Raw genomic sequence first — 27,316 nt, forward strand, 5'->3', positions numbered from 1 at the left:
AAACACTTATTTGAAACAACCCCCCCCCAAAAAATAAAAAGAAAACAAAAAGTTGCGTCTTCTTTGCGTGGAGAAGCAATCAATGGGAGAAACCATAACAAAAAGATCCAAATGGCAATACCCACCACCACAACCAGCCCCAAAGATCCTTCATTTACCACCTAGGCCTAAAAGAAAACCATCATTAAAGCCTTCAAAGCTACCATCTTTACACAATGAAACAAAAGGGAAACAACTAGTGAACTTATTTGATCAAGAAAGGTGTTTCAAAAGAGGGCTTATCCCATTAATGCTTGTGAATCCAATGGAAAAAAGTAATGAAGAAATGAAAAGAGATAAGGTTGAAGAAGAAGAAGAAGAAGAAAATAATGGTGGTGTTGTAGCTTTGGTTGAAGAAGAGAAATGAAAGTTCCAAGCTAAAATGTTGAGAGCTGAATGTAATTTATTGAGGATTGAAAGAGACACTGTTGTTAAGAAAATGAGAGAAGCAGCATGAAAATGGAGAAAACCTTGAAATCTGCTGTTCATACTTTGGTTTTTGTTAGTGATTCCTTTCTCTCTCTTTTTTGTTTATGTTGCGCGGAAGCCTGTGAAAGAGTAAAATTATTGTACTGAAAAATCACACTAAGTTCAATTCCCAGGAAAGAGAGGTAGATCACGAAGATCACTTAAATACCAAGTCTTTCCTAGCCAGAATATCCCTCTATCGTAATTTAATAGCACAATAAATCACTACAATCACATTCACAAAATATGCAAAACAAATAATAAAGAACACCAGAATTTTAACGAGGTTCAGCAAATTTTGCCTACGTCCTCGGGCACTACCAAATATATTTCACTCCAAAAATTACAAGTGAAATTTACAAATAGAGAGAGAGAATAATGCCTTAAGTAGAGAATGGCAATTATGGGATGAAGAAAGTAAGCAATGGTTAGGCCTATTTATAGTTGAGGTTCAAGGATCAACTTGCAATGTCCCTATACAATTAGGGACCAAAATTGCAATTATCCCATGCCAACTTTTAACCCAACTTGCCAACCAATATTACTTTCTACTTTCGGTGCCCACCCCATTTGACTTTTCAAACAATGGTGGGTTCCAATAATCTCCACCTTGAAGATTTGATTACGATAATCTTATCTTCACACAATTCTTTCTGCTTTTGACAACAATACTTGATAGTGCCTTCTTCAACTGTTAAACTTGCAGGATATTAATCAAGTTCAAACAATGTTCGAACTTGGTTGCTGTTACCACCTTGGTCATCATATCTGCGGGATTATCTGCAGTCTTGATCTTCTGAAGACAAATTTTCCCCTCTTCAATAATTTCCCGCACAAAATGGAATCGTATGTCGATATGTTTTGTACGTGCATGATAGACTTGATTCTTTGCTAAATGAATAGCACTTTGACTATCACAATACACGTTAATATGCTCCTGAACCAACCCCAAGGTTTTAGCCATACCTTGTAACCAAATAGCCTCCTTTACAGCCTCTGTTACAGCCATGTACTCGGCTTTTGTGGTTAACAATGCAACTGTAGACTGTAGTGTAGACTTCCAACTTATTGGTCCTCCAGCAAGTGTAAACACATAACCGGTGGTTGATCTTCGCTTGTCCAAATCACCGGCATAGTCAGAATCAACGTACCCAATAACACCTTTACCAAGTGTATTATCCTGCTTGAACAGTAATCCAACATCCACGGTCTTCTGAATATACCGTAGAATCCATTTCACAGCTTGCCAATGTCCTTTTCTAGGATTATGCATATACCTGCTCACTATACTAACTGCCTGTGAAATGTCGGGTCTTGTACACACCATTGCATACATCAAGCTACCCATTGCATTAGAATACGGAACTTGCAACATGTATCCTCGTTCCGTATTTGTCGAAGGAGATAGTTGTGCAGAAAGCTTGAAATGAGAAGCCAACGGGGTACTTACAGGTTTTGTCTGCTCGTTCATGCCAAACTACTGTAGTACCTTTTTCAAATACTACTTCTGAGACAAGCTAACTCTATCATGAGCTCTATCTCTCCATATTTCCATGCCGAGAATCTTTTTAGCTTTTCCTAGATCTTTCATCTCAAACTCGAGATTGAGTTGAGTCTTCAATCTTTCAATCTCAACTTTGCTCTTAGATGCTATTAGCATATCATCAACATATAAGAGCAAGTATATGAAAGTTCCTTCTTGTAGCTTCTGAAAATACACGCAATGATCAAATTTACTTCTTGTGTACCTTTGCCCTTTCATGAACTGATCAAATCGCTTGTACCACTGCCTTGGAGATTGCTTCAATCTATAAAGTGACTTTGTCAGTTTGCAAACCCAATTTTCTTTTCCAGCAACCTTGAATCCATCTGGCTGAGTCCTATAGATTTCCTCTTCCAAATCACCGTGTAAAAACGCGGTCTTCACATCAAGCTGAACTAGTTCAAGATCATATTGCGCAACCAAGGCTAGCAAAATCCGAATAGACGAATGCTTCACAACTGGAGAAAACACTTCATTTTAGTCTATTCCTTCTTTCTGAGCATAACCCTTTGCTACTAATCTAGCCTTGTATCGAATTTCATTTTTATCAGGAAATCCTTCCTTCTTTGCATATACCCATTTGCATCCAATTACCTTCTTTCCCTTGGGTAGTGTCACCAACTCCCAGGTCTTATTTTTATGAAGAGACTGCATTTCTTCATTCATTGCTTGCTTCCACTTTACACCATCAGGGTTACTTATTACTTCTGTGTAAGTAGAAGGAACATCATCATCTGTAATTGGAAGTGCATAGGCCACTATATCATCAAAGCGAGCAGGCTTACGAATCTCTCTTCTTGGCCTTCTATATGCAATTGAATCTTGTTGCTGTAGAGGTTCTTGGGTAGGAACCTCTTCATCATTTGTCCCTTCAATATTAGTTGGATCATCGTTAACCTTTTCAAGCTCCACCTGCTGCAAAGTACTACTGGATTTGTCATCCTTTTGTGAATCCTTGTACTTCAACATGGTTGATTCATCAAAAGTCACATCTCTACTGAAAACAATCTTCCTTGTATCAGGACACCAGAGACGATATCCTTTTACTCCATCAGTTATACCCAAGAATAATGCTTTCTTTGCTCTTGGGTCTAACTTAGATTCTTTTACATGATAATATGCAGTGGAACCAAATACATGCAAAGAATCATAATCAGTAGCAGATTTACCAGTCCACATCTCCATAGGAGTTTTTCCATTTATTGCAGCTGATGGCAAACGGTTAATTAGATGGCACGCATATGTAACTGCCTCAGCCCAAAATTCTTTGCCCAATCCAGCATTGGATAACATACATCGAACTTTCTCCAGTATAGTTCGATTCATTCGTTCTGCCACCCCATTTTGCTGTGGTGTATCCCGAACAGTGAAGTGTCGCACAATGCCCTCATCTTGGCATACTTGTAGAAATGGATCGTTTTTGTACTCAGTACCATTATCTGATCGAAGTCGTTTGACCTTTCGACCAGTCTGAGTCTCCACCATCTTCTTCCATTTCAGAAATGCATCCAAAACTTCACTTTTTCTTTTCATTAGATACACCCATACTTTTCTTGAATAATTATCAACAAAAGTAACAAAATAGTGCATACCTCCCAAAGAAGCTACTTTGGTAGGTCCCCACACATCACTGTGAATGTAGTCCAGAATTCCTTTCGTATTGTGAATTGCTGGACCAAATTTTACCCTCTTCTGCTTGCCCAGAACACAATGTTCACAGAATTCCATTTTGCAAGAATTTGCACCTTTCAATAAGCCTTGCTTCACCAATGTCTGCAAAGCTTTTTCACCAGCATGTCCCAATCGCATATGCCATAATCTGGTAGCCTCTGAATCTACATCTTTTGTAGAAACTGTTGATGTTGATCCAATAACTGTACTTCCATTTAAAAAATACAAGTTATTTCTTCTTGTGCCTTTCATCACCGTCAGTTGCCCAGCTACTACTTTTAGTAATCCATCTCTCAAAGTGATTGTGAGCCCTTTAGATTCTAGTGCACCTAATGAGATGAGATTTTTCTTCAGGCTAGGTACGTAGCGAACATCTGTCAAGACTTGGATTGAGCCGTCGTGATTCTTCAATTGGACTGTACCCACTCTCATTGTCTTACAAGCACTATCATTGCCCATAAGAACAATTCCACCTTCTAGCTCTTTAAGACTAGAAAACCAGTCATTATTAGGACACATATGGTAAGTACATCCTGAATCTAAAATCCACTCATCCGTTTGACATGCCATTGCCATGCCAACCAAGCTAAAGTCTGACTCCTCATCATGCTCTGCTACACATGCATTAGAAATAGCCTTGCCCTTTTGTAGCTTAGGACAATTCTTTTTCCAATGCCCTTTTTCACGGCAAAAGGCACATTCATCTTTGGCGGGTCTCCCTTTGGACTTTCCCCTTCTACCAGATTTGCTGCTGTGTGAACGACCTCTTACTGTTAAGACTTCTGCGGTTGTATATCTGTGATCTCTTTTATCTTTCTTTCGAGTCTCAGATATATACAACGCACTACAGGCTACATCAAATGTGATCGTGTCCTTCCCATGAAGCAATGTGGTGGTAAGATGATCATATTCATCTGGAAGGGAATTCAACAACAATAATGCATTGTCTTCATCTTCAAATTTCTCATCCAAATTTAGCAAGTCTGCTAAAATTTTATTGAATGAGTTCACATGGTCATTCATCGACATACCAGGTGCATACGTGAATCGATAAAGTTTCTTTTTCATATAAAGCCTATTTTCAAGACTTTTCGTTAGAAACTTTTCTTCCAGTGTATCCCATAACTTCTTCGCTGATGTCTCCCTCATGACAGAGTACTTCTGCTCTTTGGCCAAACATAGGCGGATTGTACCACACGCCTGTCTATTGATCTTGGCCCACTCCTTGTCATCCATCTTGTCAGGTTTTTCTTCAAGGGCCATATCTAGCTCTTGCTGACATAAGACATCCAGGATCTCACATTGCCACATACCAAAATTATTGGTACCGTCAAATTTCTCTACTTCAAATTTTGCATTTGTCACAGTAGTCCTTGCTGATGACGATGCTGCTGCCATTTTTCTCCTCAATCCCAACTACTGTATACGTGAACAGTACCGTATACGTGAATAGTGTCATATACGTGAATAGTACCATATACGTGAATAGTGCCGTATACGTGAATAGTACCTTAAACGGTCGTATTCCCCAAGTACGAACCTGGCTCTGGTACCAATTGTTGCGCGGAAGCGTGTGAAAGAGTAAAATTATTGTACTGAAAAATCACACTAAGTTCAATTCCCAAGAAAGAGAGGTAGATCACGAAGATCACTTAAATACCAAGTCTTTCCTAGCCAGAATATCCCTCTATCGTAATTTAATAGCACAATAAATCACTACAATCACATTCACAAAATATGCAAAACAAATAATAAAGAACACCAGAATTTTAACGAGGTTCAGCAAATTTTGCCTACGTCCTCGGGCACTACCAAATATATTTCACTCCAAAAATTACAAGTGAAATTTACAAATAGAGAGAGAGAATAATGCCTTAAGTAGAGAATGGCAATTATGGGATGAAGAAAGTAAGCAATGGTTAGGCCTATTTATAGTCGAGGTTCAAGGATCAACTTGCAATGTCCCTATACAATTAGGGACCAAAATTGCAATTATCCCATGCCAACTTTTAACCCAACTTGCCAACCAATATTACTTTCTACTTTCGGTGCCCACCCCATTTGACTTTTCAAACAATGGTGGGTTCCAATAGTTTATTTTCTGTTTGGTTCTCGAGAATTGATTGTTTTCTGTTTGGTTGCTGGATTTTTATTGATAGAATGTGTGAAGCCATTGTTAAGTTGAGCCTCTGTTCATACACTAGTTTCTGTTAGTTCCCTTTCTTTTTTTCACCTTTTTTTTATTATTTTCTGTAGTCTACCATAGTCGATTTCTTTTTCAATTTCATCTATCTATCTATCTATATATATTTATTTTTGTTTGATAATGCATGTATTAACCTCATTCGGACATATATACTTATCCGACACTTATAACCGACTCATTCGAGTCGGTCGATAATTCAATGACCTTGATTATGCAGGGAAGAAACAACATTTGTGAAGGAAATGATGTGAAGATGATATTGGAAGAACTGATCAATGAATTGTTGGAAAAAGTAGAAAAATTGCAAAAGAGGACAGGGGTTAAAGATTTAGAGGCTAAAAAATGTAGTAATTTCGATAAACAAGCATGTTTTCTCCGAACACAATTCGACAAGTTCGGAGAATTCTCCGACGAACAAATACGCGCGGAGGAGATTCGAGAAATGGCAGAAGCTAGCTTATCTATTAAAACGAGTAGTGAAAGCGACGAGGGCCTTGTTTCGAATCGAAACAACAATGTAAGAACATAAAACTTAAGTTCTTGTACTACTTTTGTGTCATACATATTCGGACATTCATACGGAGATATGATCTTCTAAATATCGTGCATACTCGTATTGGTAGGTGGAGATTTTGAGGAGAAACATGGAGAGATTGTCACAAGGGGTTTTATTCGAGAGAATAGCAGAGGAATACGGTCCGATGACCTCCTCGGGTAACAGTTCGAAGAGGATTGACTATTCGGATTCATCACTGTCATCGACACAACGTTCGGACAAGGTAAATTTCATGAATGATTCGTGCTATATATCGATGCTCATTGCACATGCATATATCCAGAAAGTTTTTACGTCTGTTGGGTCGAGTTCTTGTAAGGTATACGAATGGGACATGGTTACTATTGTGCCTTGAACAATATACTCGGTTCCGGTTGGTATTGAGCTTCATCGTACATATCTACGTTAATTTAGTTCACACAGCTGATGAAAATCCCGATTATGAATCGATTGCTATACATTTGTTTCTGCAGGAGAAAATGTCCGGTGAACCAAGAGTGTGCTCGGGACATTGCAAGGCTATAGTGCGGAGAATTGTTGAGCAAGTTCGTGCGGAGACCGAACAATGGTCTCAGATGCAAGATATGTTGGGGCAAGTAAGGGACGAGATGGAAGAATTGCAAAAATGTCGAGATTATTGGGAAGATCGAGCACTTGATTCGGACTACCAGATTCGATCCTTGAAATCTGCTGTAAGATTATCGTAAAGCTAACTTCGTCCCGGTTATTCGTAAAGCTAACATGTTCTTTTTTGCTTTCACTAGGTGAAAGAATGGAGACAGAAAGTACATTCTAGCGAGCTACAGGCTAGCGAGCTACAGGCTCGAATGTTCGTGCTTCAGGAAGAGATCGAGACATTGTGGAACGAAACAGAAAGGAAAACCGTGAGGGGTAGAAATACTTCACCGGCTAACCAAGGAGCAAGAAACGAAACGGAGAAGCGGATACTCATGTGTGACTTGAAGGAAAACCATTGTGCAAACGATGATGGCTGCAAGGCTCAACCATGCACTGCTACTGGACTTCTTCCTCGAAGATCACCCCTGAGAGAACTCGGTAATATGTCGGCATTGATGAAGCAACACGGCGAAGGAATCTTGCCGTTATTTTGCCTTCGTCGAGATCCGGAAACAAAATGCTCATTCTAGACAAACCGGATTCCCAACAAGTACGGCGATCAAAACGATCGGTTCACAGACTTAACCGGTTCGAAACAAGCACACTGGCTTACATAGTATTGTAAATCTAAGTCTAACAATATGTTGTTGATAATAAATATTTTTATTTCTATTTATATTTTATAAAAAAATTAAAAAATTTAAATAAATATTTTATATTATATCTAATATTTTATATTTTATAAAAAAATTAAAATTAAATATTTTTTAATAAGTTTTTCAATTAATAAGTCCCTGGTAAAATATAGATTCTTTTTACTCTAATTATGTTAAATGATTTTTTATTTTATACTAAAAATATCTATGATAATTTTTTTTAATTTTTATTATTCTAATAATTTTAAGATATATTTTTATAATTTTAATAATTTGATAACATTTAAATATTTTATAATTAATTAAGAAAAGTTTTAAAATTTTAATTAATTTATACAAGTTTAGAGAAAAATTCTAAACTTGGATTTTATCGAGATATGACACAGATAACACATTTGACCACTGTTACGACTAAAATAAAAGGTTAAGCGAATTGACTCAAAAACTACTTAAAATAGATAAAATTCAAAAATTGAAACAAAAATCAACAGTTAAATTAATTTAATAAAAAATGTTTTTAATTTTTTATAAAATTTTAATTATTTATCTAATTATTGTTGATTTGGTGATCAAATTAAACTTATTGAATAAAAAATCTACAATTTGACATATTCAATCACCAGTCTGGTTATTAAAATTTATATAAATTTTTAAATTTTCAGGTGATAATATGACACAAACTTAGAATATCACATCAAATTTTTATAAATTTGCTATGTTAACTCAATTAGGATGGACATTGTTACCAACGCAGGAAAACATGAGTTCAAATATGTTAAAACATATTATTCTCGTATTTATGAGTTGAGGAGGGATTAGTTCTAAGCACTGTGTCAACAAAAACAAATATGATCAGAACCTATAATAATTTAAACAACAACCAAAGAGGGAAAAATCTCAAAATGTTTCTTTTCATAAGAAACCAAACCATGCACTCCGCCTTCGGCCTGTGCTGCACTCGTTCGAACTTGTTCCAGTTTCATGACGACACGATAGTGTACCATAAGCAACAATAATCAAATCACAAACCATAAAAAACACATGGAATCTTATAAAGGTGATTAATCATACCTCAAGCCTAAGTGTGCCTGATCTCAAGAGTTCATGTGCAGATGGTAGAGAGGAAGCACCGAGATCTTGGAATCCTTGCTTGACTGCTTGCATTGTGTAAGGTATAAATTTTAGTACAGAGCCTTTATCCGCTCCAACAACCCCTTGTGCAATCTTCAACTTCGCGGTATCACCCAAGTGTCTTTGATTACTTCCTTTAGTCATTGCTTCTAGGGAGCCCATCCCGCGATATTTTTTGACACGTTGACCATTCTAATGAAAGACTCTCACTAACTCCTGTCTGGTGAGCAGTGCACCATAATCTATACTATAATGCCTAGAGCTACAGAAAATATACTCATAAGCTCCAGGAGCCTCGGTGCTTCCGGCTAAAAAGCTTCCCATCATCACAGTAGATGCCCCCAAAACCAAAGCCTTGACAATATGTCCCGAGTTCGAAATGCCACCGTCAGCAATAACGGGCACACCATGCTGTGCCGCAATAGATGACACCTTGTAAACGGCTGTTGCCTGAGAGGTAGCAAAATCAAAGAAAATAAATTTGGCAACTTATAATGAAAGGAATAGTCTAGTAAAATGATATATTCAACTCAAAATAAAGTTATCGAACTATCATCATGAACTATCGAGGAGAAGTTTTTTGTACCTGTCCTCGTCCAACAGCACAAACCTCTTGTGTGGTGCAAATGGACCCAGACCCATCCCAACTCTTAATCCATCTACACCAGCTTGAATCAAATTCTGTGCTTGTGCCATAGTCACCACATTCCCACCAATCATCCAATTGAGGATATGTCTTTGTTAATAAATTTGATCATCTCGATCTGATACATCGAATTACCCTGGGAGCTATCCAAGACCACCACATTAGCCCCTGCCTTCACCAAGTGCTCCAACCTCTCCCTATCCGATTCTCTTGTCCCTATAGCTGCACCCACCATCCATTTCCCATCGGCTCCCACTGACAGACATTTAAAACCCCAAAACAGGAAAAAAGATTTAACCCAACAAGGATGCTAACTAGTTTCCAAATTACCTGATTCAGTAACAGGAACACGAAGTGACTTAGCGGAACGGATAATGGAAGCTTGTTGAGAAGAAGTACAGTTGCAACTTGCAATGAACAATAGCGATACCACCAAGGGCAGCCATTGAAGCAGCCATGTGAGCTTCGAAGACAGTGTCCATAGGGGAAGCAACACAAGGGATAGAGAGTGGGACATTGCGAGAGAGACGAGTGGATAAAGAGATCAATCAGTAACCTTGGTTGAATGTTTTTGAAGCTGGGAAGCCGTCCTCCATGTTATCTGCTTTTTGTGTCGAAATGGGTGAATTACTGAGGGGTTTAAATAATACCCAAAGGAATTTGAACTCTACCAAAACACCAAGTTAATATTAAAAGTTGGATTAATCTAAAATTATCTTTTATATTAAGATTATCTAAGATAAATTACATAAACATGACCCGCACAAGAGACAAGAAGCTAGGTCGGCAGTCTCACTGTCAGAACTCAGATGGGTGAATTCAGTTAAATATCAATGGTACTGTTAAGGAAAATTCCGAATTTGCTGCTGTCGGGGAGTCTTGCATGATCAGAACAGATAATAGATTCTAGGCTATAATAGATTGAAGCCGAGTTATGGGACATCTTGAATAGGTTAATTTTTTTTCAGAATCAGGATTATGAAATAATATTAATTCATGCTGATAATATGGAGGTTGTAAAGGTTATCTAAAACTTCTCATCTAGTGCATCAAATTTTACCATGACTAAACGAATTCATTAGCTTTTGTCGAAAGATAGTGAATCTTGCAACATGTCCCTAGAAAGGATAACAATTATACTGAATGCCTAACTAAACTGGCCTTTGGGAAGAAAAAGGGTCTACAACCGAAACAGTGATATAACCAATAATTTTTTACATCCAAATCAGCATCAATTATTCGAATAAATAATACTGATTCGAATAATAAATATTTAAAATATATATATGCATAAATTTTAATTTCGGATAATTTTTTAAAAAATTTAAATCTAATATTATTTAAATTCGAAAAAATGAATAAAATATTCAAATACGTAACCCCAACTATTACCTACCTAAAATTCTCAACCGAATTATCCTCCGTAAACAAGTATTGTGCCAATGCTAGGGTGGCAACCAGCTATCAACAGCTAATTTGACTAATTGTTTGGGAGTTCCTAAGTTGTTAGGAAATTACGTCTAATTTGTCCTATTATTTTTTGTTAAAATATGCCACAAGTCCCTATATTTTTCATAAATTTTAAATTTAAATCTTATACTTTATTTTTAAGAATTTTAATTTCTCTATAAAACAAATTTGAGATTTAGGCCTAGTCCGATTATTTATATTGTTGATATCTTCTATAAAAAAAAAACAAATTCAAATTGGCATACTATATGATTGACAAAAAAAGGTTAAAATATATGTCAAGTCCCTATACTCTATGTACATTTGAAACTTAATCCTTTTATTTTTCAGATTCTAAAATTTAAGTTCAATTATTAACATTGCTAAAATCTTTTGTAAATTCACAAATGTGACATTTGGAAATAAAAAAACTCAATTGGTTTCTACGTAACGAAAAATTATGTTATAATGAATCTGAATTTAACAAAAAGATTTTAACGATTTGAACATTTGAAGTTACATTTTTAAATTAAAAAAATAAAGAGACTAAATTCTTTGAAATAAAAGTAATGGGAAGTACATAGACTCAAAGTATATTTAAACTAAAATAATAAACATGGTAAGTTTGACAATTTTTATGACAAAAAAATAATTTTAGTAGTTAATTTTTAAATTTGAAAAATAAAAATATTTGATTTTTAATTTTAATTTTTAAAATATGAAAACTAAATAGCAAGTTTTATTAAAGTAGATGGACTGACGGCATAATTTTACCTAATAATAATGAGATTCTTGCAGTATCCTTTTAAGATTCTAAGAATAAAGAACATCCCGCTGCGCACACGTGGCACCCACTCTATGCCTCCTTCAAACGTATGCTTCAGGCTGTGTGTTACACGCTCCTGCATGAATATAAATTAATTTCATTTGTAGTACTCAACTATTAGTGTTTTTCTATTTTATCAATCTTTCAAAAATTTTGATTTAATCATTAACATTCTCGATATTTTATATTTTGGTCATTTTCCCGTTAAATCATCAACGGAGTGTTAACATGACCTTATTTATTGGCATAATAACAAGTTCAGCACCTTAAAGTTTAAATATTGTTTTCAAAATCAAACTATAATCGAACTGATCAGGTTATTGGCTTAGTTGATGTGATTAAAAACATTAAAAATTCATAAAATAATAAAAAATTTAAAAAAATCTCGATTTAATTGGATTTTTAGTCGGTTCAATTGATCTATTCCGATTTGCAATTCAACAGGTTCAATATTGTTATCTAGATCAAAACCTTAGTCGGTTTTCACCGATTTTGTCCAATTCAAACTTCATTAAGTTTAAAAGTGGTTATCTCAATACTAATTCTCCTACACAACCTATTCACAAATCACTGTTCTTCTTAGAGATTTATCAAAATTAAGTTAAGGGCATTTGCTTAAAATAATGTAAAATTACATTTGGTAATAAAATTATGAAAATATGATATTACGAGATGGAAAGTCAGATATGTTACAAAGTAATATTGATCCAAAATATGAGAATACAAGGTCTAATTTAAGGTAACGTGAATCAAACACACCCTAGATTTTAGATTAGGGGTGGCAATTCAAACGATAGATTCAAATATTGTGGATTCGAATTTTAAAATTAATATTCAGTGTGGATTCAAAGCATATGCAAATAGATATTTTGAATATCCATTAATCCGATCTACATTGATTATTTAGACAACAAATGCTTGTTTAGATTCGAATAATTATACCCATTTTTAGATTTTTTACGAATTTAGATATTTGAAAATGATTAAAAATTTCAAATATTTTTACATATTTAAATACTCGACAAATAATATTATTTAATTTGATTATAGATTTGGATAGTAATATTAGGATGATAGATTCGACATATTTACGGATTTGGATAATTAGGAAATTATACACATGGTGGTGGAAAGAGGAGGAGGAGGAGGAGCGTGAGTTTCACATGATAGAAGAAGAGAGTAGGAAAGAAATTTTAAGACAAGACTGGCCAAAAGTCCTTTTTAAAATCCTTCTTAGTTAGTAAAGTTTGATAACCAAAAAGCCGCCAACGACATACGTTAACTCCGAAAACAACGTAAGGAACAACCAAACACAAAACCACCTCCGCCACCGCCGTCCCCACCGCTACCAATGTCTGCCGCCACCTCCCTTTTCACCCCATTCCCGCCTTTTTCTCCTCTCCCGAAAACCACCTCTAAATTCTCCACCACCTTCCGTCTCCGCCTCCCTTCTCCCATCACCACTATCCGCCACCGCAAACATTCCCCGTTCCCAACCTTCTCCACCCTCCCCGGCGGCGGAAATAACTCCGCTGGAGGCGGTGGAAACAATGACAACGGAAAAGGAAAAGGTGGTAGTGGTGGCGGTGATGAGAATGCGGGTGATGAGAACAGGAAAGAAGCGATGATTGTATTGGCGGAGGCAGGGAGGTCAATGGAAACCCTGCCGACGGACTTGGCGGATGCTATCCAAGCCGGAAAGGTTCCTGGGTCGGTTATAGACCGGTTCTTGGGTCTTGAAAAATCGGATCTTATGCGTTGGCTAATGCAGTTTGATGGGTTTAAAGAAAGGCTTTTAGCTGATGATCTTTTCTTTGCTAAAGTGTTCATTGAATGTGGTGTTGGGATCTTCACCAAGGTTCTATTTTTGCCCCTTTCTTGCTTTAATTTGCCTTTTTGGGATTTAGGGTTCTTAGTTTTTATTATAAATCATCAATAATTTGTTGAAAGATTCCCATTTTTTATTGCTTTGCTAGGTCACTTTATAAATTACTTTGCATTAAAGAGTAAATTGATCCTTGTTGTTTCATTTGTAAGATTAAAAACTAGCATGGCCGATGAAGTAATCATAGTGACGTTCAACTTCATGTTCACATATAGTGACTAACTTTTAACCATAGAAAATGAATCATTTAACAAAAGGATCAATTTGCTCCTTAATTTAACACACAAGGACTAATTTGTTTATTTTTTGAGTAAAGAAGAAAAGTATAATTTGATTTTTAGTACAAGAGCTTCTATGGTACTTTTGTTGCAAGTTGATTGTTGATGTATATGCATAATGGTATTAGTTTAGAAGGAGATCATCAATGAAATGAAATGCATCTTATGGAGTGGGAGAATTTCTTGAATCAACTCGGTTGGAGGGTTTTTATTTGCGTTGATGTCCTCGGTTTCGCTTGTGTAAAAGCGATTATTCCTTTAATATTATGTTGTTCCTAATTGTGTCAACGGTGGTGATCGCTTCGTTATGGTCTCCTACACTCGTATTCTTTCATTTTGCATTGGTCTATTTGGTTTTGTCGATTCAATCTTATGTTTATTTCCTGGTTTCTTTTAGACTGCTGCTGAATACGAACGTCGCAGAGAAAACTTTTTCAAGGAGCTCGAAATCGTTTTTGCCGATGTGGTATTGTTGTTTACCTCATAAATAGTCCCTTTTTTCTTTTGTTCTGAATAGCGATGATTGGCTTGTTTGGCTAAATTCAATGAAAAAAATCAAGGGTGTCTTGCGGCAGATGCTCAAGGCCATCCATCGAGTGTGTCAAGCTGTAGAATGACCCCTCGAGACCCATCAAGGGCATAGTGATAAAGAAGTCGTTAGTTCAAGATTAGTGGATGAAACATGTAACTCCTACACGTTTGCTTGTGGCCCGAGCAATCTAACCATAAGAGTAAAATGCTTTTAACACCAAACTATACCTTCTATGGTTTCGTATGCTCCTCCTCGACTAGGATAGAGAAACGATCATACATATAGGTTATTGCAACTTAAATGTCGGATTTTGTTATCATTATCTTCTTAAATTTTCTGATTTGTTTTTTCCTAGGTAATGGCCATAATTGCCGATTTCATGCTTGTTTATCTTCCTGCTCCTACCGTTTCTCTCCAGCCTTCTCTTGCAGCTAGTGCCGGTGTTATTTCCAAGTTCTTCCATGGCTGTCCCGATAATGCTTTTCAGGTTTCTGTTTTTTATAATTTCCAATGATGGAGATTTCACAATGTCCTTCTAAGATGAAAAAACTAAACACGATTTTTGATCGTGAAATTCCGTCTCTGCAGGTTGCTCTACACGGGACCTCATATTCACTTCTGCAGAGATTAGGTGCGGTAATGGTAAGGAAATCTTTCCCCTTTTTCAACTTTTAATAGATATGATTTCAGTGACTGGCAAATGAACAAGCTGTGATACGATGCAGCGTAACGGGGCAAAACTGTTTGCAGTAGGCACCACTTCTTCCTTGGTAAGTTTTCGGGATCTATTCATTTCTTATCCCCTGTGATTGATTTTATCAAACCGAAATCCCAGATCTCATTTTTCCTGTAGGTTGGCACAGCTGCCACAAATGCCTTGATTAATGCAAAAAAGGCTGTCGATAAGTCTTCCGTTGATGAAATTGAAAACGTTCCCATATTATCCACCAGTGTTGCATACGGTGTATATATGGCCATTTCTAGCAACCTCAGGTACGTAGATCTCGTATCCCCAAAAATGCTTCCACGATTATCCTAATTCCATACACAAACACTCAGAACCATTGTTTTTGATGAATATAGGTACCAAGTGCTAGCCGGTGTAATCGAACAACGGGTGTTAGAACCTTTGCTACACCAGCACAAGTTTTTGTTGAGCACGATATGCTTTGCCATTCGAACAGGCAACACATACTTGGGTTCCCTTTTGTAAGACTCGATATCAAATCTTCAAATACTTTGTACTCGTTTCTTTGCCTACACCTTCTCACTTTTTCGCAATTTTCTGCTATGCTTCCATAGGTGGGTCGATTATGCTCGTTTGGTTGGTATTCAAAAACCGCAGGAAGAGGAGAACCCTGTATTGGTCTCGTAATTCAGGAATTTGAAGCTTTGCTCGTGCAACATGTACTAAAGGATTCATCGTAGACAAATCCATGTCTGAATCATCCCGGAACTTACAGTTCTATAGTTTGACATTATATGCATATCAAGGTTTTTTTTTTTTTTTTCATTTTGCCGTTGTTTTCATGCCGCTCCGGGATTCCGAATGCCCCTAACCAATGGGTTAAAATGAATTTTCTTCCTAAGCTTCAGTAGTATTTAGATTTTCATTTTTGCTACATTCCATTTTTTGTGTGTATTGAGACCAGAAGGGTCTGTTTCATTTAAGACAATATAGTAATACCCTTTCTCTTTTGGTCCCTAAATGTTATCATTTGAGACAAATCTTTCTAAAATGCATGCGTGCATATATATATAGGTTGAAATACAAGGGAGGTCCCTGTAATATAGAGACTGAATCAAATTAGTTCTTATAATATAAAAAAGAATCAAATAAGTCCAAATTATTAAATGATATTTTTTAAAGAGTAAATGCCAACTCTATCCCAATTTGTTGGTCTGTTTAATAACTTTTTAAACAAATAAATTATTTAAATAAAAATAAATTTATTAATGTTATGTTTCGAAGTTTGGCTTTATAAATAAATACGATCACAAAAAGTATATTTTTTAATTTTTTATCACAATATTAGCAAAAAATCTTACATATACTACAATTTTTTTAGTCTCTTTTACTTTTTCAAATTTCAAATTTTAAGTCTAAGTATGAACACTAAAATTGACATAAAATGATCCAAAATTTTAAAACCCAAACTGACTCAATCTAAATTTCCTCGACCCCAACTCAATCAGCCCAATAAACAAATTTGTGGTTAAGCGTACCGATGTCATCTCGAGTCCATGTGATTACGATATATATTGTTGACAGTAATTAAAATATATAAATCCGAATATGTAATATCAAAATATAGTGGAGATATTAAATATAATATATAAACCAATGTTCTCAAAATCTGATCGAATTGGTTGGTACATTTGTTTAGAATAAGAAAAAATAATCAGTTGATTCGTGAATTGATACAGATCCATTAAATCAGATTTTATAATTTTTTTAATAATTTATTTGGTTTGAACCGTTCAGACAAAAAATCAATAATCCGACCAATTTAACCATTAATATTATTCCAGAAACAGGAATATAAATACAAATATTACCCAAATCCGCAAATATCTGAATCCGCATTTTCCGCTAATTTAAATATTATAATCATAAGGCCAAGTTTGTACCATAAGTTGGGCCATACTGAAACTTGAACAGCAGATATGTTAATATGAATGGGTCCAATATATTGACAACCCACAAAATCTTTTAAATTACCTAAATCTCCTTGCCTTTAAAAAAGCAATAAAAAATATTTTTTTAATATATTTTGACAATATTGAATCATTTCCATTTCTACATATAATTTATTAATCATTTATTATATATTTTAAACTTCACAAATAATATTATTTGTAATTTAATCCCTATAAATTTTGAAAATAAATAACTAAAGACAATTAATATTTTTCTATCGATGTTATATAATTTTGATTAATATAGTAATAAATTAAATTCCCAATATTTATAAATTCTATTAATTTGATCCTGATCTAAAAATATATCAACAAAGAATGTATAATTTTAAAAAAATCCAAAAAGTTTATAATATATATTATAGACAAAGTAAATTTTGAAGATTAAATTTGTTAGTATACAGATCAAAATTATATAAAATTAATAAAAATATTAATTGTCTTAAGATGCTCACTTTTAAAATTAACAGGGACTAAATTGTTATATTTTTTTATTGAACCAATTTACTTAATATAAAAAATGAAATACAGAAAAAAATATTTTTTACCTACGAAAGGGGTTAAATGGGTAATATATACTAATTTTCTTTTAATTGGTCAAATAAACCCTTTTTTTCAAGATTTAGAGGTATAAGATATAAGTTGACTTTGATAAGAGAGAGTATGAAATCGTGTCTAACTGGACAATTTTCTACTGACATGTCAAAAAGCTCGTACAGTTGAATAAACTTTCATACATTCTTTCTAACCTATTTTATTAAATTTTGAAAAAAATAAAAAAGGACTTGGATTTCGCATATTTAGTCTATTTAACCAACAAAAGGCATTATTTTAAACTCAAATTTGGATTTTTTTTTTATTTTACTCTAAGGCGGTGCATAGGATAATACATAATTACCCCTTTTCAAATAGACCCACAACATCTAAAATACGAAATCAAAGGGTGGAGATCGGGGATGTGTTCCATGGGGCCGGATGCAGAGAATCAAAACTGTGCTGCTTAAGTATAAATCCAATTTAAATTACATCATACGGTACGGGGGGGAAGAAGTTTTGTCAGAAAGATAGTAACTCAACGTGCACTAATACTGTAACTGAAGCTGTTCATTATTTACGCGCTCCCAAAATGCGTGCTCTTCACACTCCACTTTCTTTTAATTTTTAAAATTTTTAAAAAATTTTCACGTGCTTCCATTGTAGTAATTATTAATTTGTCTAATTTAAAATCTTTCCTTTTTATTAAAAATATATAATAATTTATTTATCCTTCCAAATTTTTTTAAAAAATCATTTTTGTTTCCTATTTAAATTTTCATCCTTTTTTAATTATTATATTTATATTATTTATCAAGTAATCTAAAAAATGATAAAAAAATTTACATTTATTAATTTTGCTGACAATAATTTTTTAAAAATTTTAAAAATATTAATTTTTATACTTTTTTAATAATTTCAATATTTTTAGGAATTTAAATAATACTTTTATATATTATTAAATTAATTTATTTTAATATTAAAGTTGTTAATTTCTTTTATTTTAATAAATGATATAAATATATTTACAATGAATTAAATACAAAACTCGTGATTGAGTATTCAATCCTCGCTCTGAGTATGGAGTAACTTTAAAACTTATGACAAACATCTATCTTTTAATGGGCTTACAAAATACAAAAAATTAATTACTAACATCGTTTCGATAGATACCTCGAGACCTCAAATATATATAAATATTTGTGTATATATAATTATATATATAACATAAAATAATAGTAGTAGAAATGCAAATGTAATTAAATATTGCATTATCCATTTATCCAAATATAAAATGGTTGGTTAATAAAAAAAGGCTTATAATAAGAATAATAATTAATAACAAAGCAAGTGAATAGATCTAACAAAATTTACTATTAAGGATAATATAGTGGAATTAAAAAATTATAAATATATATTTAAATAAAAAACTTTACAAAGTGAGTCATGTTTTTTTTTTCAATTTTTTTTGATATATTCAATTTATGGTGATTCTGTATTATCTTAATTTTATTTATGGAGTTTTTCAATTTCGTAGATAATGTATAAAATAATTATTTTTTAATATCGTACGACGATTTTGTGTTTATGTATTTGTGAAACAGTTTATGTTTTCAATCAATGTTTGTAGTAAGTTTTTAGAATTGGACCGATGTTCAAACCGACCAAATGGTTTGTTCTTGATTCAATCGTTCGGTTCAATTTTAATTACATAAATTATTTAAAAAGTCATGAAAGTTAAATTTTTTTAAAAATATATAAAAAAATGCAAATGAATCAATCCCAAGCAATTTGCTCAAAAGTTGGTTCAACCCATTGTTTGAACTGTATACTGATCAGTTCTAGATTTTATCGATTTGACCAATTAGCCTGATTTGGTTCCAACAATCTAATCAATTCAACCCTTAAAGTCTTGAATTCAAATAACGTGAACGAAGAAAAAAAATACTAAAAAAATTTGAATTGATGATCAAATTGACCGATTGGTCGATCTAATTTTAATTAAATAAATCATTTAAAATTTTACAAAAAATTTAAAAACATCATTAAAAAATATAAAAACTTGATCCAATTAATTTTTTAACCCGACTCAATCAATTTCTAGTGGTTCCAGCTAAAAGTCATTTCAATTTATTGTCTGGATCAATATACTGATCAATTCTCGATCAATTAATTTGATGAGTCAACCTGATATAGTTCAAACAACCTTGTTTTGCGGTTTATTTGAAAACCCGAACTGAATTAATATTTTAATCAGAATCTAATATAATTATGAAAAAATCAAATTAAAATTTAAAAATAAAAGAAGAGACAATTTCCCTTTCAAGTTTATTGAAGCAGATCTGAATCTCCTCCCCACTTAGCCTAGTTTTGTCCATTTCTGTAAAAGACAAATCTCCCCTCCCTACCATAACACAATCAATATTTTAATACCATAAAGTAAACAATTTTCTTTAAATAGAGGAAAAATTACACTAGTGTCACTCACTTATTGGTAATTTTCAATTTTAGTCTAATAATTATGAAAAGTTATAAAATGATCATTTGATTAAATTACCATCGTAAGGAACAACTTTAGCTCTTAATATTTACACATCATGTAATTTGATTCTTTTTTCAAATTTACTTTTCTTTATCCCCCTTTTGCCTAAAAAATTTTTAAAAAAAATTATCAGTTAAATTTTTCACCAAAAATTCAAGATAATAATATTCATATTTTCTTATTCTTTTAAAAATAACTCTCAATGTTTCAAAGAAAAAGGCAAGGTTTAAAGTTTAATATTATGCCAAGTGATTTTCCCGTTAGTAATTTAACTAAAAAAGACACAACCGAAAAGTTAAATGATTATTTTGTAGTGTTTCATAGTTGAGTAACTAAAAAGGAAATCTACTAATAGTTAAATGACTAGAAGTGTAATTTACCCTTAAAAATATTTAAACCCCAATATAAAAAAACCATAAATTTACTCTCCCGAGGTTGCCTGCTCTGCTCTGCACTGTCTTTTTTTGTGTGTGTGGTTCTAATTTCTAAAGTTCCCCTTTTTCTTTTTTCCCATCATCAAAAGTATAAAATAAAAAAATAAAAAAGAAGAAGAAGAAAAAGTGAGAAAATTTGCAGGAAAACGCCATTTTTGTTTATAATTTCATAATAATTTTACTGGAAAAAAATAATATTTAAAACCCATATCCATCATTGCCCTTTTGAAAGCAAAGTCCACTCCTTTATTTCACTCTTTTCTCTGTCTTATCCTCTTCTTCTTCTTCATCGTCTCTCAAGACTGGTTTTTTTAAAAGCTTTTTTCAGCTTTTTTTTGTTGTTCAATTCCTGCCATGGATTCATATGAAGCAACGAGGATAGTGTTTTCTAGGATCCAAAATTTAGACCCTGAAAATGCTTCTAAAATCATAGGTTACCTTCTTCTTCAAGACCATGGTGACAAAGAGATGATACGTTTAGCTTTTGGACCTGAAGCTTTAATCCATTCTTTGATCTTTAAAGCTAAAACCCATCTAGGTCTCCCCATTTCTAACCCACCTTCGCCGTCTCCTCCTCCGCCGTTCTCTTACGCCGGTGTCGTTAATGGGTGTGCCAAATCTTTGCATGGTGTTGCCGCCAACGACAATGTTGGATTCGTGGATGATTTTCAGTTTCAAGAACATGTTTCGGATTATTTGACCGGCGGTAGTGGGGGATACGCCGATTCGACTTTACATCGACGGAGTTTCTCGGTTCCGGGACTGTGTTTAACCGGTGAAGATCTGAAACCTTGTTTGTATTTTGCTCGAGGGTTTTGTAAGAACGGTAGTAAGTGTAAGTTTATCCATGGAGATCACTGTGCTGAGAACGAGTTGGAACACTGCCAAGAGCTGCTCAGATCGAAATCTTTCCAACAAGCGGCGGCGACGGTGACGGCATCACAGTTCATGGCCGGTGGTGCTTCTTTGCCGTACAGGTGAAGCTTAGCTTAATCTCCTTTTTTTTTTTCGTTAATTTAAGTGTAAATAACATTTTTCCATTGCAGATCACCATTGATGATAACAGATGAGCTTCATAAATACGGTCGGTGCCGGGCCGAAGCAGCCATGGGAGCTAATTCAAACTCTAGGCAAATTTATTTAACATTTCCAGCTGACAGTACTTTTAAAGAAGAAGATGTTTCGAATTATTTCAGGTAACTGTATCCGCCATTGTTGGTTCTTGTTCGAGCTTCCATTGTAGAGTTTTTAAGTTTTTTTTCTCATGCCATTTTGTGTTTTATATAGCATTTATGGACCTGTACAAGATGTTAGAATACCTTATCAACAAAAAAGGATGTTCGGTTTCGTCACGTTCGTGTATCCCGAAACAGTGAAGCTCATTTTATCGAAAGGAAACCCGCATTTCGTTTGTGATTCTCGGGTTCTCGTTAAACCGTACAAGGAGAAAGGCAAAGTTCATGAGAAGTATGATTTTTCGGTTTTTCGTTATCTATATGTTGCATATATTGTCTGCATTGTATCGATGTAATTCATGTTATTTGATTAGGAAGCAACAACAATTGGAGAGAGGAGAGTATTCCGCCACTCCGGTTGATTCCCGGGAACCATTTGATCTTCAACTCGGTGCGTATAGAAACAAAGAACTAGGTTTCGGTTTATGTACTACTTGATCGTGAGCTTTTTCAATTTGAACTTGTTTAGGTACGAGAATGTTTTATAATGCTCAAGAGATGATGTTACGAAGGAAACTTGAGGAGCAGGCCGATTTACAACAGGCCATCGAACTACAAGGAAGAAGGTTAATGAATTTGCAGCTTTTGGACCTCAAAAACCAACACCATTCTTCGTTTCATCACAGTTTGTCCACTGGTTCTCCCATTCCTTCGCCGACTGTTTCCCGTATTCCCACCAATCAGGCTCGTATTTTCCCAGTTGAAGCAACCCTAGAAGGTTTATAACACTTAACACTGCCGAGAACAGTTCAAATTAACTTTCGTGTTCCATTATTCATTTCAGTTTTGCTTTTTCTTTTCCTGCAGATAATGGTGGTTTGAAATCACCAGCTGCCGATAAGCTGCTCGAGGAAGTTAAGCCAGTTTGTAACCATAAAAGCGACAACGGCATTACCGTTACCAAGGAGGATAAGGCCAATACCGAACAAAACGACTTCCCCCAAAGGTATAAAGATTGTCATTAAATTTAACATTAAAAAACATATATCCCCATTACACGAAGCGTGTTCGGTTCTACGTAATGCTTCCACTTTGTGGCGATCATTTGAATCGTTTCTTATCTGTATTTATTATTTGTTGGCCTTTTCTGTTGCAGCTTGGAGCATATTCTCCCCGATAACCTTTTCGCATCACCTAAGAAGTCAACTGGCGAGTGCTTCACCGTCTTTACCGACGAGAAAAACCGTTCACCGGCCAACACCTCCGGCCTCAACGTGGCTTCTCTCAAATCATGTTTCCTACAGCTCCCCAGGTAAAACATTCCGTACATAAGAAGACGACAATAACCCCGTTCCTTCGAATACGAAAAACCAAAGCTAACTAAGAACATTCCATTTGGCTGCCATTACAGGTTTTCATCAGGACAAGGAGCTTAAAGGAACTGAAACTCTCTTCTAACAAGTAGACATGGTAAGACACATATATTAACATTGTTGGAAAACTTTGCCCAAATTTAATGAATTTTAGTAAAAGTACGATGGAGGCCCTTGTACTAAGGACCAAATTGAATTTTGCCCTCTATACTTAAAAAATAAGCAAATTAGTCCCTGAATGTTAGATCAAAGAGTAAATCGGTTCTTTTATTAAAGATTTCATTTATTTTACTGTTAAAAACTGATCTTTGTACATTAGTGATACTATTTGATTACTCTTGTCATTCATATCAGTTTTTAATAATAGAAATGGACGAAATCTTTATAAAAAAAGATCAGTTTGCTTATTAGGATTAAATTGTCCATATATTTTGAGTAGTAAGGGACAAAAAAATGCAAACAATACTTAGTACAAGGACCTCCATGGTATTTTTACCAATGATTTTCATAATGTTGAAACTGTTTTTTTCCTGAACATTTGCAGAAAACATTGAGAAGATCATACAAAAGGAATAGAAAAAAAAAGTCCTCTAGCTAGCTGTATAGCCAAAAAACCATACCCAAAAACTGCAGCAATATCATCATCATATGATCATTATGATCATCATCATGATGAATACATACTACTTACAATGAATTAAAGATACATATAAATGTATAGGTAAAGGACAGTAGGTTCTTTTTCTCTGTGTATGTTGGACCATACAGTAAAATTAGACCCAGTAATAACTCTCTTTTTTTTATTACCTGATACTGTAATATTATTTCAGTTTACCCTTTGCTCGAAATTGTAAACAATCCTAATTTCGTGGTTTTTAGTAGTATAGAATATGAATAACTTCATATATGAAAGTTCCAAAAGGGAGAAATTATGAAAAAAAAGCTGCAACTTTGGCAACTTTCTTTTTCGTTATTATTATTATTTAATTTATTGTTCATGGATATTATTGCAAAACAAGGAAATGTTTTTTTTTTTTGGAATTGTTAGTGCCATTTTACCGTTCGGGTTTGTGGTTGCTCCTGTATTTTTTAAGGTTCGAAAACGGGTTTTTCTTTGAGAATGTGATATGTTTTATCATTATATTCAATATTTGTTAGCTAGCGTGCAAATAAAATAAAAAAATTTGTGGTTATTCTTAACAATAATTTTTTAAGGTTTGAATTGCATTCAACACTTGGTGTGTAAATCAGGGGAAAATGAAGTAAAAAGATAGATTCGTGATTGTTCTTAACAATGTCAGATTGTTTTTAACAATGTTATTTTTAAAGTTTGAATTTAGATTTTTTTTTAAATGTAATATGTTTTATCATTATATTTAACATTTGTTGGTGTATAGATAAGAAAAATATTATAATTTTTAAAAAAAAGTGAAGTAAAAAGATCCGGTTCGGTTTTTTTTAGAATGTAACGTAGCTTGTCGTTGGATTCATTATTTATTTGTGTGCAAAATTTAAAAAAAAAATTAAGTAAAAAAGAAAAGGTGGTTGATTCATGTGAATAAAGGTGACTGTCTTTTAGGTTTTTTGTGGTATGATATGTCTTATTTTATAGGTGGGGGAAGGGTCACATTGTCACATGGGGATCTGACAATTTATATCAATGACATCTTTGTGTTTTCTTTTTAAATTTAAATTTAAATTTTAAAATTTTATTTTTAAAAATTTTATTTTTTTAGATTTTAAATTAAATTTTAATTATTAGTATTGTTAAATTTGTTGCTGTAAAATTTTGAAATTAAAAAAAAAACTTGATAATTGATAGTAATGTAATTAAAAAATAAGATTAATAAATTTAAATTTAACAAAATAATTAATCGTATTAATAATTGAATTGAAAAATAGAGATATTAACTTTTTAAAAATAAAAATATAAGGTAAATTTCAATCATATATATATATTGTTCTGGGTTTTCTTATGTTTAGCATAAATCTTGATTAAATCCAGAATGGAGTCGAGTCAACTTTTATTTGAGAAGCGAGTTTTTTTTAATATTTTTTTTTAATAAGATTCGAATTTAAAACTTTATTTTAGTTCTAACAAGTATTAAAATTTTGTCATAAATGATACGGTTCAACGAGATTCGCAATTTAATTGAGGTGTAATTATCGAATACAAAATAAAAAAATTAAGAGTAATAATATTTTGTCAATTTAACATTTTATTCATTGGGGGTTGGGGAAAAATGGAAATGTTTTTAGCATAGTCTTAAATCATGTTGGTCTGCATGCAATTGTGTGTTAAATGCTTGTGCTGCCTACAGTCCCAACTTTATCTTATGCCATATTTACACATATTTTTGTCCCCCCACCCTAACTTCTTCTTTTTTGGTGGTTGTCAACATTAATGAGATGTTTATATGTTATATATAAGGAGGGTGAACTTAGAAAATTGTTTTAGGGATAAAAAAGAATAAAAATAATGTGGAAGGGTATCACAGTATAATTTTATTATTATATTAATTTATAATTTTAAAAGGACTAAATAAATAATTTTTATTTAGGAGGGTCAAGACTAGTGTCTACCTCTATTCTCTTCGCCTCTATATATAAAGTTTAAAAAAAAAATCAACAAAAACAACATTAACTGGATTTTTTTTTTCTTACCTTCAAGAGAGGAAGATGAATGTTGGCGACTAGTGCTGAAAAACATTGCTGGCTGGGTCAAGATCGCAATAGAGGGGAAAGGGGAAGGGGAAGGGGAAGGGGAAGAAGGGTAAGACATTTTTCTAAGAAAGATTCATTTTCCCATGTTCTGGTTAATGATTTACAGTGGGAATTCATTTTCCACCAATCAAACACCGTAAAATAATGAAAAATTTTTACGAAAGACATTTTATTGACAAACAAACGGACCCTAAGTATGACTTTTAACTATACTATTTAAAAAGTATTTTTTTAAATATATTCTCAATTTTTTTATTTTGAAATATCCATATCACAGGTAATAATGATTACTTTAACACGTTATAATTTTTAAAATTTTAAACCAAATCAAACCGAACATCAAATATAACCAAACGAAAGCTAATTCCATTGATTCATTTCGGTTTTTTTTAAGTATTTATTTGAGTTATTTTTATTGATTATATTAAAATAAATAAAAATTAAAATTGATTCGTTTTGGATGATTTTTTTAATATTAATCTTCATTATAGGTTCTTATAATATAATATTTAGAACTATCCATAACTCCTCTCAAACCCTTAAATAGGAAGATAATACACTTTAGTACAATCGAATCTACGTCCTCTTACACTAACAATAATATCAATACTAATCGAACTAAAACTAGTCGAGAGATGAAACATTTTTCCTCAATGAACTAAAAATTGAAACCAACAAATTTATGTAATAAATCAAATTTTTATTTGAAGTGTCTCAATCACTATTGTGGGTAATAGTGTCAATATCATTTGCCCCAATTTTCATGCAAGATAGCTGGATAACTTTGCTGATATAATATAATATAGTATAATATAATATAATATAATATAAAAAGGCATAATTAAGCAAAATTGGTTTTTTTATTATAAAGTTAAATATATGATTGTGGGTTTTAAAGTCAAAATCATCAAACATTTTATGTGAACATCCAAAGTGGAAATTTTGAAAGTGAAGTTGTATGATTACTTTCATATCTTTGTCCTCTTTTATTGCTGACTTATTAGCCTATTGTTGTCACCTTGTCTTAATCATTTAGTATTGGTTTGTTTTTGAGCTTAATCCCTATGAATTATATTATTTTTGCAATTTAGTACTTTAACCTTTTTTTTTCACAGTTTGCCCCATAAATTTGCCAATAATGTGACATGTAGACTTATCATGTGTTGGGATATTCACCCAAGTCCAAAGGTCTATTCGAAATTTGAGAATATTTGGGTTAAAAAGAAATAGGTTTGTTTAAAAATATGAGCCAAGCTTGGGCTTAAACATTTAATGCTTGAGTCGGCATAACCGTTTTCTAGAGTCTGATAATGTTTTATATTGTGTAATT

General features: G+C 33.2%; 2 protein-coding genes and 2 pseudogenes across 2 annotated transcripts; 3 read left to right on the forward strand and 1 right to left on the reverse strand.

Annotated features, from left to right (window-relative positions):
* The first annotated feature begins 42 nt into the window (after nucleotides 1–42).
* LOC121212370 (uncharacterized) lies at nucleotides 43–7,631 on the forward strand (annotated as a pseudogene).
* A 943-nt stretch (nucleotides 7,632–8,574) lies between these two features.
* LOC121212371 (inosine-5'-monophosphate dehydrogenase 2-like) lies at nucleotides 8,575–10,082 on the reverse strand (annotated as a pseudogene).
* Nucleotides 10,083–13,022: 2,940 nt separating this feature from the next.
* On the forward strand, nucleotides 13,023–16,213 carry LOC107950398 (protein RETICULATA-RELATED 4, chloroplastic). Its single transcript, XM_016885271.2, has 8 exons — nucleotides 13,023–13,667; nucleotides 14,370–14,438; nucleotides 14,860–14,991; nucleotides 15,093–15,146; nucleotides 15,230–15,274; nucleotides 15,358–15,497; nucleotides 15,588–15,713; nucleotides 15,807–16,213. Exons 1-8 carry the CDS (start codon nucleotides 13,161–13,163, stop codon nucleotides 15,877–15,879), a joined length of 1,146 nt encoding a protein of 381 aa, XP_016740760.2. The 5' UTR covers nucleotides 13,023–13,160; the 3' UTR covers nucleotides 15,880–16,213.
* Nucleotides 16,214–20,716: 4,503 nt separating this feature from the next.
* Nucleotides 20,717–24,220, forward strand: LOC107939450 (zinc finger CCCH domain-containing protein 22). The gene is made up of 9 exons (XM_041085864.1): nucleotides 20,717–21,691; nucleotides 21,761–21,910; nucleotides 22,002–22,181; nucleotides 22,264–22,340; nucleotides 22,419–22,667; nucleotides 22,757–22,895; nucleotides 23,046–23,201; nucleotides 23,301–23,359; nucleotides 23,807–24,220. Exons 1-8 carry the CDS (start codon nucleotides 21,069–21,071, stop codon nucleotides 23,323–23,325), a joined length of 1,599 nt encoding a protein of 532 aa, XP_040941798.1. The 5' UTR covers nucleotides 20,717–21,068; the 3' UTR covers nucleotides 23,326–23,359; nucleotides 23,807–24,220.
* Nucleotides 24,221–27,316: the final 3,096 nt, after the last annotated feature.

The sequence above is a fragment of the Gossypium hirsutum genome, chromosome A13 (assembly GCF_007990345.1).
Source record: "Gossypium hirsutum isolate 1008001.06 chromosome A13, Gossypium_hirsutum_v2.1, whole genome shotgun sequence".
Classification (NCBI taxonomy): Eukaryota; Viridiplantae; Streptophyta; class Magnoliopsida; order Malvales; family Malvaceae; genus Gossypium; species Gossypium hirsutum.